Source organism: Eptesicus fuscus, chromosome 16, assembly GCF_027574615.1.
Source record: "Eptesicus fuscus isolate TK198812 chromosome 16, DD_ASM_mEF_20220401, whole genome shotgun sequence".
In the NCBI taxonomy this organism is placed as follows: Eukaryota; Metazoa; Chordata; class Mammalia; order Chiroptera; family Vespertilionidae; genus Eptesicus; species Eptesicus fuscus.
In genome coordinates, this window is record NC_072488.1 from 19,360,809 (window position 1) to 19,379,490 (window position 18,682).

Below are 18,682 nucleotides of genomic sequence, written 5' to 3' on the forward strand. Positions count from 1 at the left end.
GTTAGATGCCGCCTGTGACAACTGGAGGAGTAAGTGAATGTGAGGAGAGTCAGGGAGTACCGGCCAATGAGCGGTTCCTGAGGAAGGCAACGTCCTTGAATACAGAATTCCAGGCCCCACCCAGAGATTCCGGTTCATTTGCTTTAGAATGGACCCGGGAATCTGCGCATCTAGAAGCCACGGGGTTGACTATGCTTTCAACATTTTGTGAAAGGAAGAAGAGAAGGTGCCTCCATACGTAGAGATGCAGGGCCCAGGGAGAGGTTTTTTAGGGGGAGAGGGGCTGATGGGGGGGCAAGCACAATGTTTGTCTGAGGGTGCGGACAGCGCAGGTGGAGACTGAGACCATGAACTGGCAGTCGCCTCAGTCGGTGCTTCCGTGGGTTCTCCCCAGTTTCTCTCAGCAGCATGGAGTGAGGAGCCGAGAAGGTGGATTGTGGGGTGATCCCAAGTTGGGGTTTTGTCATGTAGGAGGGGCAGCAGGACAGGGTGTAAGGTAAGTCAATAAGAGTGTCACTAACCAGCCCTAACCGGTTTGGCTCAGTGGATAGAGCGTCGGCCTGTGGACTGAAGGGTCCCAGGTTCGATTCCGGTCAAGGGTATGTACCTTGGTTGCAGGCACATCCCCAGTAGGGGGTGTGCAGGAGGCAGCTGATCAGTGTTTCTCTCTCATCAATGTTTCTAACTCTCTATCCCTCTCCCTTCCTCTCTGTAAAAACAAATCAATAAAATATATTTAAAAAAAAAAAAAGAGTGTCACTAACCAAGTGGCCCAGAGACAATGGGCCCCGGCAGGTAGCAGAGAACCTGAGGGACCCGATGGGTGCCATGGCAGGGGCCCTGGAGAACAGGGCCCACTCCGGAGGGGGCAGGCCTAACAGCGTGCCCTGCAGGAAGTCTGCAGTCAGACCCTGGGTAGCTTTCCAGTGGCAGCAAACCCCCGGATGCCATGTGGACGGGAGTCTAGGATGGAAAAATTCTCTGCATGAAAATCTTCTGCCCAACCGTGAAGTGTAAAATTACCTTCTTATCTGAAAACACCATGTAACTGGCTTTAGCATACCCTCCCCCACTGCGAGTCAAAGTAAAATCAGAAAATACTCAGTGGAAAGAAAAAGAATAGAAAACAGCAGCAGAATAAAGCGGCAAACCCAAAAAGCATCGGCAGAGGCAGGGGCAGACCTGCAGCAGAGGTGAGCTCCGGCATTGTGTGATCTGTGAACATTTGCAGAAACGTGACTTCACAAAAAATCCAAGGTGCTTTACCTGCCAACCGCTGGAATGAAGTCAAAATCCCCCACCCAGGGCGTTGCTTTTCATTATCATTCTCTTGATGTTGTTTCCTAAAATAATAACAGGCATTCTAGAGACGATTTCACCAAGATGGCTTAATGAGGAGTCACGTGGGTACCTGTGCCGTGAGCCCCGTTACCTCTGCTTCCTTGCGCAAATTTGACGGACGGTTCCGAACCTGACTAGATAAGGAGACATAATTGGAGCAGCTGGGCTGGAAGCACAGCTGGGCCGTCCCCATGGAGACCAGACTCCCGCGCTCTTCCCCTCCCTTTCTTTCCAGAGATGGAGATGCACGCACAGCATGCCTGAGCCTGGCTCTCCCTTAGACAATCCCTTCACCCAGAACGTGCGCACAGATCGCTGGGGGACTTGTTAATATGCAGATTCTGGCTCAGCTGGCCTGGGGTGGAGCCTGTGGGTCCACATGTCTAACCATCCCTAGGGGATGTGGGGCTGGGTCCCCCTTCTGCTTTGAGTGGCTATTTAAAGGCTCTATAAAGCTGTCTAGGCTCCGGTGACTTGGTTGTTTTTTTTTTTCCTTTTTGGCACCTATTTGTCCCCATTTGCTCCCCTCCCCAGCAACCCTGTGTCCTCCTGCTGCCCCCTTACAGCTACTTTTATTTCTCGCCCCCTCCATGCTTCACACCCCCCGCTCGCCCTCTCTTACCAAAAGCCATGGCCATTCTACAGAAAGCAGCTCTCTGCCAATGGCCTCTGTAGACAAGACAAGCTAAAAGTTTGGCTTTAAAAAGAGGTAGGAGACCCTAACTGGTTTGGCTCAGTGGATAGAGCGTCCGCCTGTGGACTGAGGGGTCCTGGGTTTGATTCCGGTCAAGGGCACAGGCCTGGGTTGCCGGTAGGCGAAGGAGGCGGCTGATCAATGATTCTCTCTCATCATTGATGTTTCTATCTCTCCCTCTCCCTCTCTGAAATCAATAAAATGTATTTTTAAAAATAACATTATTAAAAAAAAAAAAAAAAAGAGGTAGGAGAGAAATAACCCGATATTACCGTGGGTCCCTGAAGGGAACAACCTGCTTCGTTGTTTGTCACATGAGCCAGTGGCCCTCAGCCCTGGAACGTCCTGGTTGGGAAGGATCTTATCTTCTCCAACCACCATCCACCTGTCCAGTGTTTGAACCCCGGACATGTGGGGTCTGCCGGCACTCAGGTGCCCCCGGGACGGGGAGTGCACTGTCCACCCTGGGTCAGCATGTCAGAAATGCCTTCCTGGCCCTAACTGGTTTGGCACAGTGGATAGAGCGTCGGCCTATGGACTGAAGGGTCCCAGGTTCGATTCCGGTCAAGGGCATGTACCTTGGTTGCTGGCACATCCCCAGTGGGGGGGTGTAGGAGGCAGCTGATTGATGTTTCTCTCTCATCGATGTTTCTAACTCTCTCTCCCTCTCCCTTCCTCTCTGTAAAAACTCAATAAAATATATTTAAAACAAAACAACAACAAAAAAAGAAATGCCTTCCTGATATCGAACTGAAATCTGTCTACTCAGAGCTGAGCCTCACCTGGGCTAGTTCGTGGTTCCCTACAGAGCAGGCTCCAGGCCTTGGAAGGCAGCTATCGTGTCACCCCAAGTAATTTCTTCCTCAGGCAGCACACCCGCAGGCCCTCGGCTAGTCTCACACTGGGAATTGGCCATCTGGTCCTTCTCTGATCCCACTTCGGCGTCCCTCTGCCTGTGATGCCTGTACTGAAAAATGCAACCGAAAACTGTCTCCACCTCATTACACCCGACATGACTCCCATCGAACTCACTGCCAACCACATCCTCAAAGTCGTTTTCACACATGCTGGGGCTCAGCCGCATCTCCCTCATCAGGAATCATTGTAGCAATTAGTCTGAGCATTTGTGAGAGTTCGTATAGCAGGATGGTTAGGAGCCCAGGCTCTGGAACCAGACTGGGTGGGAAGCACTCTACAAGCACCATCTCATCGCTAGCGATCACCATCATCATCGCCACCATGACCATCGCCGTCATCCCTGCGCTAAGCACTTCGCCTCCACTCACCGTGTTACTCCTCATGACAACTTCATGAGGTGGGGGCTCTAGGATCCCGGTTTGATAAGCGAGAAGTAGGTGTTATGCGTCAGTCCTGCCTCAGTTGAAGAAACAGACGTGTGGAGAGGTCGGGTAGCCCGCACCAAGTTAAACAGGTGATTGGTGGAGCCAAGTCTCCCTAAGTCCAATGCCTGTGCTGTTACCCCCCTCAGCTACAGTCCGTACTCACGGCTGCATTGCTGAGTACTCCCTCCAGGCGGGGCAGGGCGCTGGACATGCCTTATCTGATTTAAGTTCCATCATCCCAGGAGGTAGACACTCCTGTCAGCCCCCTGGACAGATGAGGGAAGCGAGGTTCAGAGAAGCTGAGCAACCTCCACACATTTTTACAGCAAGGAAAGCCAGGCTTTATACCCACCCAGGCCTGCCTGGCTCCACAATCCATTCTAACATCTATTGAGTTTGACCGCCAAACAGGCGAGCAGGGTGCCCTGGGAGGCTGATGGCAGTCATTGGTGATCATGACTCCGGATGTCCACTGCGACGCAGGGGCACACGGTTTGCCTAATCAGCCCCATTTTCTGAGCTGTCATTAGGGGCAATTTCCACTTTCTCTGATGCTTCATTTTCCTGCCGTTTCTGAAAGCTGCTGATTTGCTCAGATTAAGACAAGCTTCTGTGCCTCTCACATGGCAGTTTGCCATACGTGCTGCCAGAAGGAGGAGGAATCCTAAGCAGGAGCCCTTGATGTGGTATGCAAAGCCTTTGCCGCGTGGCAATAGGAGGAACCTGCCAGCGGACTCCCAGACTGCACTTCTTCACCAAACGCCTGAGGTTATGTGACTGCGTCGTTGCAAAGGTACATTTCAGTATCAGGTCACGAGAGGGCATCTCGTTTGGTGAGGAGCAGCAATACAGGCAGAACATATTCACCAGCCTGGAGATCAGCGATTCCGAACCAGGCATACACTGGCTGGGCTTCAGAGGGCCTGGGAGCATTCTGTATGTGTGTATGCATTTTCCTGGAGAACCCATAAACTTTTATAATATGCTCAAAGGAGTCCGTGACTAAAAAAAAAAAAGGGGGGGGGGGCAGTTTAAAATCCATTGCTCCAGATTTTAAAAGCACTAAGAAGCTTCAAAAAACAAAACACCTGAATTCCTTCTTAATGACAATGCCAATTCCCCCAGAGGTGCAGGAATGTACCTTTCTTTCTCATGAATGATTTATGCTCTGTATTTCTGGAGAAAGAGAGAGAGAGAGAGAAATGTGCCAGCCTAGAGATAGGACCTCCTTCATAGCATTTCCTCAAGTAAACCTCACAGTATCTGTATTAGGTAGATACCAATATTAACTCCATTATATATGGGGAAATTGAATCTTACCGAGGCATACAAACTTTACCCAAGGTCAGTTAGTAAGTCCATCTAAATTCTAATATGTCATACCTAGATTTGTAAAATACAGGATAAATCATAGAAAAAAAATTTTAATAATATACTCAATATTTCTTAACATTGCCTTTTTAAGGGAGAAAAGAAATTATTGGAGACATTTTTCTAGAAGTCTATGCCAGATTTCCCTCCCCCCTCTTTTTTCTTTTCTCTTTTCCCAAAAAAATAATGCGTCATTGTTACGATAAACAGGACTTGCCGGTGCTGAGGACTGTGTGGCGGGCTGTGATGTTATTCCTGCGATGGTGTTACTGGGTTGTGTGCAAATGGGAGAGAAAGGGCCCTGCCAGGAAGGGAGGGGCTCAAAACGAGCGACCATGGAGACGCAGCGATGCTCGCAGTGACCATCTGTTCGCCTTCTCAGCGAGTCAGCCACGAGGGCCACCAGGCAGAGATAAAAGCTCTCTCAGATGATGGGAAATTAAAAGCTTTGAATTAAAATTCACCCCAGGTGGATTTTTCTGTCAGACACTGAGAAAGTGTTCATGCTCAGATGTTACAAAAAAACACATTTTGCCAACTTAGTTATTTGATCAGGAGTCCACAAGAATTAATTCACCTTCTATTCTATTTCTTCAGTCTTTTGCCCCCCAAAATAAATCAGAGCTAGGAGTCCATGGAACGTGTGTAATATAAATGTGCCTTGCCTGTGGCCCAAATGCCATTTCCCAGGTGGCAGGAGTCCGTTTCTGTGGCTTGTCCAGTTAGCCAGCCCCGCCTCCCCTTCAAGCATGGGCTCCTGCCCCCACGGCTGCCTTAGGTGCTGCTTCTCTCGGCTCCCCCAGAGCCTCTGAGTGCCCCTCATTGCCTTTGTCACACTCTCCTGCAAGTTTTTATATTTTGTGTGTCTCTTTGACGAGATTCTAGACTCCCTGAGGTTAGTTTCATGCCTGGTACATAAAAGATGCTCAAAAATGGGTAACCTGGCCCTCGCTGGTTTGGCTCAGTGGATAGAGCGTAAGGCCTGTGGACTGAAGGGTCCTGGGTTTCGATTCCAGTCAAGGGCACATGCCCAGGTGTGAGCTTGATCCCCAGTAGGGGGCATGCAAGAGGCAGCTGATCAATAATCCTCTCTCATCATTGATGTTTCTAACTCTTTCCCTCTCCCTTCCTCTCTGAAATCAATGTATATAAAGAACACTACTCATTTTTTTAAAAATGAGTAACCTAAAAATTTTGTATTTGTTTTTTCCCTATCTAAAAGTAATTGCAAGGATTAGTGTCCTTAAGGTAGAATCATTTACAATCACTTCTATGTTAAATTGTGGGGAGGGGTACATTAACCTCCCACCAGGACTTGAGTTATCTATTGCTATTTAATAAATTATTTCAACACTTCATTTATTATCTTTGTTTCTTGGGTCAGGGATTTAGACAGCACATTATCTTGCTTCTGCGTATGATGCCTAGGGCCTCTGTTGGAAGTTCAGAACCAGGGGGCTGGAATCATCAGAAGGCTCGTTCCCTCACCTGTCTGGCAGTTAATGCTGTCTATTGGTTGGGGACTTAGCTGGGACTGTCGGCCAGAACACCCCACACATGGCCTTGTGATGTGACTTGAGCTTCCTTAGGACATGGCAGCTGGGGTCCAAGGGCACATGTCCCGACAGACAGAGACCCAGGCCAAAGTCATTCTGGTTTTGGAACCTGGCCTCAGAAATCACAGCATCACTTGCCACATTCTATTGGTTGAAGCCATTGTAAAGTTCCATCTAAGGTGGGAACGGAGGCTCCCCACCTCAGTGAAGGGGTGTCAACATAAGAAGGGCATGTAGGATGGGGTATATACTGTGTGGCCATCTTTTAAAAATGCCATCTGCCATACGCAGCCATGGGGAAAAGGCCAAATTCCAAATAATAGAATATGTGTAAAAATCCCTTATGGGAGACAAGAGCAATGACTCCAGGAGGTGGATTTCACAAAGGCAGTGGGTTTTTCCTTTACTTCCAGAGGACAGGTAATTATATCTCTGCCAGAAGTGCAAATAGATATAAAAAAATTATATCTCTGCCAATGCCTCTTTGTTGAGGTCATCTATAGACCCCACCCAAGTCACTTCTCATTCCTTGCTCATGTCACTCCAGCATCACTCTTGTCATAATTCTTGATTATTTCATTATCCATATTGATGATACCCCGACTTCTCAGCTTCTTCACATCCTCTCTTCCAATGATCTTATCCTCCACCCTTCTCAGCTACTCACTCCTACGGTCATAATTGCAGCCTTCCATGACTACTATTTAAGATGTCTATCAGCTCCAATAATTATTTGATGCTACAAGTACCTTTATACTCTCTGATCTTACCACCTTTTCACGGGCCCTCACTGCCCCCAGGTTAGGTCAGAAGTCCATCGTTAGAACTGTCCCTTGGCATCCGCTCTCCACTCCCTTGCACCCTCCCTCTTCTTTGTATTCTCCTAGCAAAACCCAACTCTGGTTAATACCCGCCCCCCCCTTCCCGTCCCCCCTGCCCGCCCTCCACAGACGCCAATAGGCAGCTACTGGTCTCACTCTGAATCCCTGACAGGAACCTCAATTGGGTCCTCAATGGTGCCACAGTTAGACTTTCCCTGAAATGGGGAAGCAGAAATGCCTCCTCAGGTGGCGCCTGTGCCCCAGGGCTGTAACCCACACCTTCGGGCCGGAGCCCACCATCTGCTGGGCATTGCTGTCAGACTTCAATGCACACCGGGCCAACCTGCAGCAGAATCCTCCTCAGAACACAGCTTCTCTCTGCCAACACCTCAGCTTCCTGGCGGCTTCAAAACCAAAGTCTAGTGATGCGACATCCTCCACAAGGGCACCCTCTCCGTTTCCGCTGCGTTTTCTCGACACTCAGCGTTGCTGAGAGCTATTTTGACATCTCCTTCTATTCTTAGCACCAAAGCACAAAGTTAGAGCTGCACATTCGTGAGAAAAACCAAGAACCCATGGGGGTGGGGGTGGAAGGGGCTCTAACCAAGCCAGTCCAGGGTGCGGTGGAAAGCACTTGAGAAGGGGCCTGGAGACTTTGACGCTGCGGGGATGTGTCACCCTGGGCAAGTCCCTTTAGCTGTCTGGATCCCAGCTTCATCATCTGTCAAGTGAAGGGACTAGATGAGGTAATTCCTAAGGTTCTTTCTAGATCTTTCATTCTGACTTTGTCACAGGATACGACACCATTCACAGTTAACCCGGTTTTTTCATTGTCATCATCAGTTTTTCCCTCGAGAAAGAGTCTGCTTCTTGCCCGGAAGGTACAGAGATAAATAGGACACCGCCCTGGCCCTCTAGGAACTCACATTCCTTTTAGACAAACAGCTTGGCATAACCCTGTAAATATGCCGTAATGGGATGAATGTTTGGGGGAATGTATGTTTAAAGTGTGATGGGAGCCCTAACTGGTTTGGCTCAGTGAATAGAGCGTCCGCCTGCGGACTGAAGGGTCCCAGGTTCGATTCCAGTCAAGGGCATGTACCTTGGTTGCGGCCACATCTCCAGTAGGGAGTGTGCAGGAGGCAGCTAATCAATGTTTCTCTCTCATTGATGTTCTAACTCTCTATCCCTCTCCCTTCCTCTCTGTAAAAAGTCAATAAAATATATGTAAAAATAATAATAAAGCATGATGGGAACAAAGTAGAAAAGAGGATTCGTTCTCACTGTGGAGGTTGCAGCCCTTCACAGAGGAAATGGCATTGAAGAACATTCGTAAATTATCCCGTGGACTTTGCCAGAGCGTGGTGGGTGTGGGGGGCACAGAAAGGACATTCTGGTTATGAGAAAGGGCCCAAAGACAGGGTGAATCTGGGGACAAATCCCAAATTTTCTATGCACCCAGCCATTAGGCACATGGGGGAGTGTGTGAGGGCATGAGGCTGGAAAAGACAGACTGGAACCTTTTTCTGTGTTTTCTTTTCATTTAGCAAAACCTCACTTTAGAATTATCCCCCAAGTTTCTCATTTTTAAAACCACGGCTTCTTTGCCATTACATGGTCAAATATTTCCATGTAATGTGTAAGGCAGCAAGTAACAGCAGCTTCGTTTTACAGAGAGGGAAGTAAAATCAATACTGATTTGTAGATTGCTCAAGATCAGGTCAACAGACTGGAAATTCGCCCTTGGGTCTTCATGTGATGAAAACTGCATAACTTTCTTTTTTCCAAGTCAAGAGAAGTCATCTTGACTGACCTAGACAAATCACATTGGGACTGTCATAAGGGTTAGATTTTGAGACAAGTATAGCTTGAGGGAAGAACTAAGTACTGTGAACACCATATAAGGGAAGAAAGCATATCGTAAGTTCCCACTCAGCATCGGGATGGGTAACCTTAAAACCTGCTTGAGAAAAAAAAAAAACCTGCTTGAGCCCCTGAGAACAGTGCTTTTTCCCAGTCTAATCGGTTCATCAGGAAACAGAGTTGCCTTTTTTAAAGTCACTTTGGGAGGTGGTTGGTCACCCAGACTTCACAGAACAACAGTGCCTGGGGTGGGAGTGGCGGGGGGGGGCGGGGGGGGAGGTCACTGCCAAAATTTGGCTTTTGGCCTTACAGATCCAAAAAGTTCAACTATTCGTTCTCCCAGAACAGATCAGGGGTTAAAGGGCTGAATCTGAACTCAAATGAGGTCGATGTGTATTTTATAAACAAAGCTCTTTCTATCGTGTCTCTAGCACCATCTGCTGGAAAAGGAAAGCGCCCTTGTTAAGAATACTTAAAGTGGCCCTAAACCGGTTTGGCTCAGTGGATAGAGCATCAGCCTGTGGACTCAAGGATCCCAGGTTTGATTCCTGTCAAGGGCATGTACTTTGGTTGCGGGTACATCCTCAGTAGGGGGTGTGCAGGAGGCAGCTCATCGATGTTTCTCTCTCATCGATGTTTCTAACTCTCTCCCTCTCCCTTCCTCTCTGTAAAAAAATCAATAAATATTTTTTAAAAAAGAATACTTAAAGTTGAAAATGTCAGAAATCCTACTCAGCAAAGAGGGGAAGGGGAAAGGGAGAGGAAGGAGTGGCTAGGCAGAGTCTAAGAAACAACATTAAGTATATTATACTGAAGTTACTTATAGATAGATGTAACCACTAAAACAAAAGGACACACTTTCTAACTGATCAGAAACACACACCAACAGATCCTAGTAAAAGATTTTTTTTTAAGTAATAACTAGAATTCATAAACACAGAAAGCATGCCACAAAATATAAGGATAGACCAAAGAACACTTAGAACATGTCTATGTCATGTTAATGCCATGGAATGCCCCTATTAAACAAAGTCTCCGAGATGGACTCCCAAAGCAAAACCCAGCGGAATGCTGGGTACAAACCGAGTGACTCAGGAATGTTGGAAATATGAGACTTCAAGAGCACACCAAACACCTGAAAGCCCAAGTGGCAGGGCCTCCATCTTAACACCAGGAAGGGCTGGTTTCAGGGCAGAAAGCATCAAATGACACCAAAGAGGACACCTTGTCATGATCAAGGATGCAATTCACAATGAAGGCTCACACAAAAACGAGCATATCTACCAGTCAGCCCGTAAAGGAAACCTGAGGCGTTTTCACAAGACATAAGTAATACAGCCAATATCGACCTAGAAGTGTTTTAAGTCTTAATAATTCCTGGATCAAAAAGAAAATCAGACAGTGCCCTCGGCGGTCCCGGATCTGTCTCCTGCTTCAACTGTGTGTGGACGGAACAGACCCAGGGACGCCCCTTCTTCCAGCCTCCGACCACCCTCCTGCGTCTTATCCAGTCACCGCCTTCAGAACCACCTCCGGGACCAGCCAACACACTGGTTTCTCTTCTACCTTAACTCCTTATTGCCCAACAACCATGAGCTCCCAAATTCGTCAGAATTATCCCACCGAGGTGGAGGCTGCGGTCAACCTCCGGCACTTACCTCTCTCTGGCTTCTATTCGACCAGGACGATGTGGCCATGGAGGGCGTGGGTCTGTGAGAATTTGCAGCGAAGAAGCACGAGGGCGCTGAGCGTCCCTTAAAGATGCAAAACCAGCGCGGTGGCCGCCTTCTCTCCAGGACACGCTGAAGCCTCCCCGAGATGAGTGGGCAAAACTCAGGATGTCATGGAAGCCGCCCTGGCCTTGGAGAGGAGCCTGAACCAGGCCCTCCTGGAGCTGCAGGCCCTGGTTCTACCCGCAGACCCTCAGCTCTGTGACTTTCTGGGGAACCACTTCCTGGGTGAGGAGGTGAAACTCATCAGGAAGATGGGCGACACCTGACTCACCTCCGCAGGTTGCCAGGCCCCACGTGGGTTGAGAATCACTCCTCTCAGGAACATTGTCGGTGTCTGGTTAGCCACTGCCAGGTGCTAATGCTTGGTGATGAGCGCTGGGATATTTCAGCACTAAAGCGAGAAATGTCAACAAAGTGATTGACTTGATGGTTAGGACAACCATCACCCCTTATCCAGCTTAGCTCATAATGGAAGTGATGCATCTCATTATTATTATTATTATTATTATTATTATTAAATATATTTTATTGATTTCCCTACAGAGAGGAAGGGAGAGGGATAGACAGTTAGAAACATCGATGAGAGAGAAACATCGATCAGCCGCCTCCTGCACACCCCCTACTGGGGATGTGCCCGCAACCAAGGTACATGCCCTTGACGGAATCGAACCTGGGACCTTTCAGTCCGCAGGCCGACGCTCTATCCACTGAGCCAAACCGGCCAGGGCTCCTTATTATTTTTATTTCTTCCACATTGTGAATGATTCTGGATGTTACAACCACTGCCTTAGCCACCAGTAGCATCTTACAAATTTTAAAAATCGAATAATTCATTCTCCTTCGTAGGATCTGGACCCCCGTCTCCTTTACAAATCGAAGTGAAGGCAGAGGGGGGGACCCGTGTGCCTTTAGGACACGGGCATACACATGTGATGTGGACGCTTCTCCCCCTTTTCCCCGCCTCTTCCCACCAGGAGAAGTTGCCCCCGTGCAAGGAACCGCATTTGACCTGAGGAAGCCAGTGGCGCTTGGGAAGCACCTGCAGGACTTCCACGTCGGTGGCTTTGACCACAATTTCTGCCTGAAGGGCTCGAAGGAAAAGCACTTCTGTGCACGGTAGGTGCTTTCCACTTCCTGCCGCTGCCGGGAAGAGGAGAGAGCAACCCCTATTTGGGGAGCTTTTCCTCTGGCCGCATCCATACCATTTACTACGCTGCAGGGACCGGAGGCCACATCCCATGTCTTTTCAAAGCTTATAGGCCACGGGTGAGCTCTGCAGAACTCTCCCGCCTCTCCCCCCACCCGCAGGCCATCATCCCTGCCCCTGCCGGCATCCCGCCTCGCTCTGCTCCCACTCTCCAGCTCGCCTGTTCTTTTTTTTTTTTTTTTAATATATTTTATTGATTTTTTTACAGAGAGGAAGGGAGAGAGATAGAGAGCTAGAAACATCGATGAGAGAGAAACATCGACCAGCTGCCTCCTGCACACCTCCCTCCTGGGGATGTGCCCGCAACCATGGTACATGCCCGTGACCGGAATCGAACCTGGAACCCTTCAGTCCGCAGACCGATGCTCTATCCACTGAGCCACACCGGTTTCGGCGTGCCTGTTCTTTAAGGCCCCATTTTTCTTAGAGGCCCTAATTCCCCCCAGGTGAAGCCCCGTCTGCCTTCCCTGAACTCCCAGGGCCCTCTGTGCTCCCTTGACTTGGGATTTTGCTCTGCCCACGTCCATGCCAGGTTGGAGGCTGACTTCTCCTCAGCCCCAGAGGCAGTGCGCGCACACCCTCCTCGCTAACCCCTAGCCGAGCCCCGTCTGCCAGCTCGGCTCCTCGAACCCCTGCCTCTGCCTCAGGCCAGGTTTGCCACTAGCAAATGACCCATGCGTGTTTGTAGAACGAGTGGATTTTCAATATGAGAAAACGATCCAAACTCTAAGAGAGAGAGAACTTAAAAAGCCTGCTCCCCCACGGAGGCCCAGCCCCAAGGTCCCGGCTGTGTGCTTTCAGCTCCAGCCTGCTTTTCTCCTCCGGGCCCATGCTCACTCCTCCCGCCCTGCCCGCACCCGAGCAGCCCCTGCCTTCTCTCCCAACCGCCTCTTCCCAAAACTCTTTCCCTTCGACTTCCCGGTGGGCTACACGTGTGGGGACGTTTTACTTCTCAGAGAGGCTGGGAGGCCCAGGCTTTCTTTACAGAGACCAGGTGGGTACTCGCCTCGGTAGAGGCCTGGTTTGGAAACAAAAGACAACAGTGACACTAGCAGAAACCCCAGCAGATGTTGGAGGGGAGAGCTGACTCTGGTCCAGGAAGGGCTGGTTTCAGGGCAGAAAGGGCAGCAGATGTTGGAGGGGAGAGCTGACTAAAGAGACAGCCCGCTCTGGTCCCAGGGAGGAAAGCGTGTCTTCCAAAAAACAGCTGGTTGTTTCGCTCCAGCTCTTTATGAGAAAGAATCCCAGCCCCTCCAGGACCCTAAAACCCTAAAATTGCCTCTCTCCAATCTGGCTGCCCTCAACACACACACACACACACACACACCTGGCTGGGGTGAACCTGTTTCGTCCTTCCCCAGAGAAACCAAAATCAGAGTGAGAAGTTGCTACTGAGGATCCTCAAAACCACCTGCTAATGCCTCGCCTAGGAGGCCGTGAGAATTTCCCATGATGCTGTTACTCCCTGTCTCCTCCGTATATCTTGTCCCGGCCCTGTGACTGGGTCCAATCCCTGTTTCAAAGCTGCTTTCCCAGCATCTGCCTGTCCCTATATGTGGCTTTATCCCCAGGGTCCATCACGCTGGAAGCGGGCGGGTACTGGACGTGTACACCACCCAGCCCGGGGTCCAGTTTTACACGGGCAACTTCCTGGACGGCACACTGAAGGGCAAGAGTGGAGCAGTCTATCCCAGGCACTCTGGTTTCTGCCTCGAGACCCAGAACTGGCCCGATGCAGTCAATCAGGTAAAGCTACAGGTTGGCCTGTTAGAGGGGGGGTGTGTCCAAGGTCACACTGTAGGACAGAGGTCATGACTCAGGTCTGTGTGAGTCAAAAGTCCATGTGTGTTCTCTTCTCCAAGTCATGATAAACAGAGGAAACACTTAGCCAAGTTACTAGCATGGCATTTACATGTTTTTAAAAATATCTCTTATTTTGTACCTTCAAAGCCTTTATTCAGCTTAATGTTTCTCATCAACACCTGCTCATTTTCTACAACCACACTTTTAAGGCGATCCTTCATGTCTTCTCTTCCTATTTGCTTCCTCATAACTTTTTCTAGCTATTTCCTGGAGTAGTGAATGCTCTGCAAAGCACCTGCCTGTGATAAGATGCATGTAGCTTGCACCAGAGTATAAATCAACACACTGCTTCCTTCAAGAAAGTCTTGCCGCTACAAAGTGATGTAGTTGATTTTCATTCTGGCTCAAATTCTTTATCTCATGGGAAATCAAAAATAAACAGTTCTTTTTTTTAAAGTATATATATACTTTATGTATCTTACCTAATAATAGAGGAACATGTAAATTGACCATACCTCCGCTACACCCACAGCCAATCAGAGTGAGTATGCAAATTAACCCAACAAAGATGGCAGTTAATTTGCATATATACCTGGGTCCCGGGAACCTCCTCGGCACCCAGGTCATTTACAGCTGGCCATCGGAGGGGCGGGGGGCCCCCCCTCCCCAAGCCTAAAGCCTCGGGCAGAGGCTTTAGGCTTGGGCAGGGGCCGAGCCTGGGATCGGAGGGAAGGGGAAAAAATCAATGGAAACATATCCTCAGGTGAGGATAAAAAGAAAAGTAAAGAAAGAAATGCCATATCCTCTGAAAGACACATCTTGAAAATTCCTAAAGAAAGTTGTCATTTTTTCATGGTGAAGGGACTGGAGTCCGTGTTGATGAAAATACCTTGGTGGCTGCGGTGACTGGCAGAGGCTGCAGCAGTGGGGTGATGGGGCTGGTGCCTTCCCCTGATCAGCCTGGTCACCTCCCGCAAAGGAAGGCCAGACTGCGGCTTAGGTCCGCTCCCAACAGGGAGCGGGCCTAAGCCATCAGTAGGACATCCCCTGAGGGCTCCCAGTATGTGAGAGGGGGCAGGCTGGGCTGAGGGACCCCTCCCCCAGTGCACAAATTTCATGCACCGGGCCCCTAGTATGTATATATATTATATATATATATATATATATATATATATATATATATGTATATGTATATGTATATATATGTATGTATATTTTTATTTCAGAGAGGCAGGGAGAGGGAGAGAGAGATAGAATAGAAACATCAATGATGAGAGAGCATCATCGATCAGCTGCCTCCTGCACGCCCCACACAGGGGATTGAGCCCGCAACCTAGGCATGAGCCCTGATTGGGAATTGAACTATGACCTCCTGGTTCTTAGGTCAGTGCTCAACCACTGAGCCACACTGGCCAGACAATAGTAAACAGTTCTTACATTGCCGATGGACTGGGTAAGGGTGCAGTCTGGGCTGGCAAGGTGTAACCTGTGTTTTTTCCCCTTCACAGCCCCACTTCCCTCCTGTGCTGCTGAGGCCTGGTGAGGAGTACGACCACACCACTTGGTTCAAGTTCTCTGTGGCTTAGGAAGCGTGAAGACCTGACCTGCTCCAGGGCCAGGCTGGGAGCCCTTCAGCAGCCTGTCTCCTATTCAGAGATGAGATGACGATTAGAGGCTTTAAAAGTGATCCCGTGAATTAAAATCATACAAATGGAAGCTGTCATGACAGCCACTCTGAATATTGATTGCCTTTCCAATGACTGGCTCTAATAATCAGCTCTATTCTCTGTGTGGTTAAGAGAACCCACGGCCAAACATCATCCAAGCCCTAACCCTAGCCCAGACCCCATGCTGTGGGTTCGATCTCTCCCCGCCGCCTTTCTTTTCTACTTTTCACCCCTCCTTTCTTTGAGGCCACACTCATTCCTTTTCTTTTTCTTCCTCCTCTACCTCAAACCACCTTGCCCTTGACCATCACTTTGGAGTTCTCAGAGGTCACATTAGTTCATTCAACATGCTAGCAGGTGGACCTCTCTGCCCTGAGTAGATGACTGACAAGTGAGGGAGCTGAGGCGTAAAGAAGCTAAATGAACCACCTACAGGCCCACAGCCAGGAACAATTTCAGCCAGGACTTGAGGTTTGTCATGTGAATTCAAGTCCCCTTTGCTCCTCTTCTATCTGCCAGAGCATTCCACTGCTCATGGGCAAAGCGGGGTCTGACCCTTATCTCTTAGAGCCAGCCTTTCTTCCCAGATTCACTTTTCTAAAAAGCATTATTCTGAGTGACTAACTGTCTCTGAGCCTTAGAAGTGATGTGACTTAAAGTACAGTAAAGAGCCCTAGCCAGTTTGGCTCAGTGGATAGAGCGTCGGCCTGCGGACTCAAGGGTCCCGGGTTCGATTCCGGTCAAGGGCATGTGCCTTGGTTGCGGGCACATCCCCAGTAGGGGGGTGTGCAGGAGGCAGCTGAATCGATGTTTCTCTCTCATCGATGTTTCTAACTCTCTATTCCTCTCCCTTCCTCTCTGTAAAAAATCAATAAAATATATATATTTTTTAAAAGTACAGTAATTAGTTGATTCTAGTCATTTTGATTCTCTGCCTTTGAAGTTAACTGAGAAAGCGCAGCCCAGCCACAGCATGGAAGAAAGGAAGCACAGAGTCAGGAGCGATGCCCGTGTGAGGAGGGCCTTCCCTGAGCACTGCACGTGGCACCTGGAACAGATGGCATATGATGTAGATGAGGCCGGGGCTCCCTCTTCTCCTGAAGAGCTGAATCATCTGTGATGGGTTTGGGTTGATGGTTTTTAAAGAAATGTACCTTTTATATACTAACAATCAATTGAAATTTTTTCCCCAAAATATATTTTTACTAGTAGCCCATTTGCAGGAAGAATCCTGCAAGCGGCCATTGGGGCCGCGTGCGCTGCCGCTGCCACTGCCGCCTTTGCGGGCCGTCGCGCCTGCACCCGCTCACCACTGCGGCCCGCCCCGCTCTGCCTCGCTCCGCCCCGTTCTTCCCTGCTCCGCCCCGCCCGGGCTTTCCCTTTGGCAGCCACCTTGCTTTCCGCTTTTCCTCCCTCTTCCTTCTAAGTTGTCTTCAGTCTTCACTCCTCCCTCCCTCAGCATATGCAAATTAGCCGCCATCTTTGTTGGGTAATTTGCATACTCGCCCTGATTGGCTGGTGGGCGTGGCTTTGGCTGGTGGGCGTGGTTTTGGCGTAGCGAAGGTGTGGTCAATTTGCATATTACTATTTTATTAGGTAGGATTGATTTTAGAGAGGAAGGGAGAGGGAAAGAGAGATAGAAACATTAATGATGAGAGAGAATCATTGATTGGCTGCCTCCTGCTCACCCCCTAACTGGGGATCGAGCCTGCAACCTCGGCACGTGCCCCTGACCAGAACTGAACCCGGGACCCTTCAGTCCACAGGCCGATGCTCTACCTACTGAGCCAAACTGGCTAGGGCTCAATTGAAATTTTGAAAAGCTCTACACTGCCCAGCCGGTGTGGCTCAGTGGTTGAGTAGTCATCCTACGAACCAGAAGGTCAGGGTTCGATTCCCGGCCGGGGCATATGCCCGAGTTGTGGGCTTGATCCTCGGTGTGAGGCATGCAGGAGGCAGCCAATCAATGATTCTCTATCCTTATAGATATTTCTATCTCTCCCCTCTCCCTTCCTCTGAAATCAATAAAAAATTTAAATAAATGATAAATAAAAATAAAAAGCCCTGTACCTTCAAAGACTTCAGTTTCCTCGCTTACCTTCAAATCGTGCATAGCCCAAGTATATGGTGTGTTCTGGGTTCCACTATGCTCTCCAATACGAGCCCAGCATCTTCCTAGAGGAAAGCTACCTAACGGGCAGCCCGTTGAGCTCCCCGTACTTCCCCTGTCTTAGCAACCACGATAAACCGAAGGGAGTGTTTATTTTTTAATTCACTGCAGCATAGATTTTCTGAGTACCTGTTTTGCACACAGTTCTCTACTGGGTCTTTTACGGGAAGCAAGAGGTGATGTCTGAGAGGTAGAATGTTCCCTCAGGGATATCACCGTCTCTGGGAGAGACAAGACCAACAGCAATCTGATGATGTAGAATTGCACGGACACGGCTGGGAGCCCTGAACTAATACTAACTTTGCGTCTGGCATTTACTGCAAGGGCAAACAATCTAATTTCACCTGGCCTCTGTTTTCTCACTTGCAAGGCAAAGTACTTCGTTTTTCTCTGTTCTGAAAATAGAATTGTTTTTACCAGAAGCCTAGCCTAGAGTAGCCCGAATAAGGATATTCACCTTTAGAGCAGCTGAAAGAAATTACTGGTATTTTAATTAGTTGTGTTTATGAAAGACAATAAAGAGGCAAAGTTTGATTGTCAAGCTATAAGACTGATGAAAGTAAAATTTTAGAGAAATTAATCTTTTGTGGCGGCAACCAGTCTTCTTTTCCGTGAAACACACACATAAAAGAGAACTTGAATGTGCCTGAGAAAAGACATTCCGTAGTTATGAGGCATGTTGAGTATGGCATGTGAGCATAATTGTGTTTTATGATGAAATCACTGAAGGTGTCAGCAAGAAACAATTTTACAATCTAACAACTGGACACTTCGTTCACATGGAGCGGTGAGAACTAACATGGTATTTGATATGAAAAACACCATGCAACTGAAACCGGTTTGGCTCAGTGGATAGAGCGTCGGCCTGCGGACTGAAAGGTCCCAGGTTCAATTCCGGTCAAGGGCATGTACCTTGGTTGCGGGCACATCCCCAGTAGGGGTTGTGCAAGAGGCAGCTGGTCGATGTTTCTCTCTCATCCTATGTTTCTAACTCTCTATACCTCTCTCTTCCTCTCTGTAAAAAATCAATAAAATATATTAAAAAAAACAAAAAAAAAAAACACCATGCAACTACAGCATGAAAGCCTTATTGAAAACGCAAATATCCACTAA

At 48.7% G+C, this 18,682-nt stretch overlaps 1 protein-coding gene across 1 annotated transcript in view; it reads left to right on the forward strand.

Moving 5' to 3' along the window:
* Positions 1–16,251, forward strand: part of GALM (galactose mutarotase) — a 42,484-nt gene extending 26,233 nt beyond the window's left edge. The window contains exons 5-7 of the mRNA XM_054728445.1: positions 11,697–11,838; positions 13,501–13,675; positions 15,241–16,251. Coding sequence (XP_054584420.1) covers positions 11,697–11,838; positions 13,501–13,675; positions 15,241–15,318 — 395 coding nt within the window. The 3' untranslated portion in view covers positions 15,319–16,251. The remainder of the gene's footprint in view (positions 1–11,696; positions 11,839–13,500; positions 13,676–15,240) is intronic.
* The last annotated feature ends 2,431 nt before the right edge of the window (positions 16,252–18,682 follow it).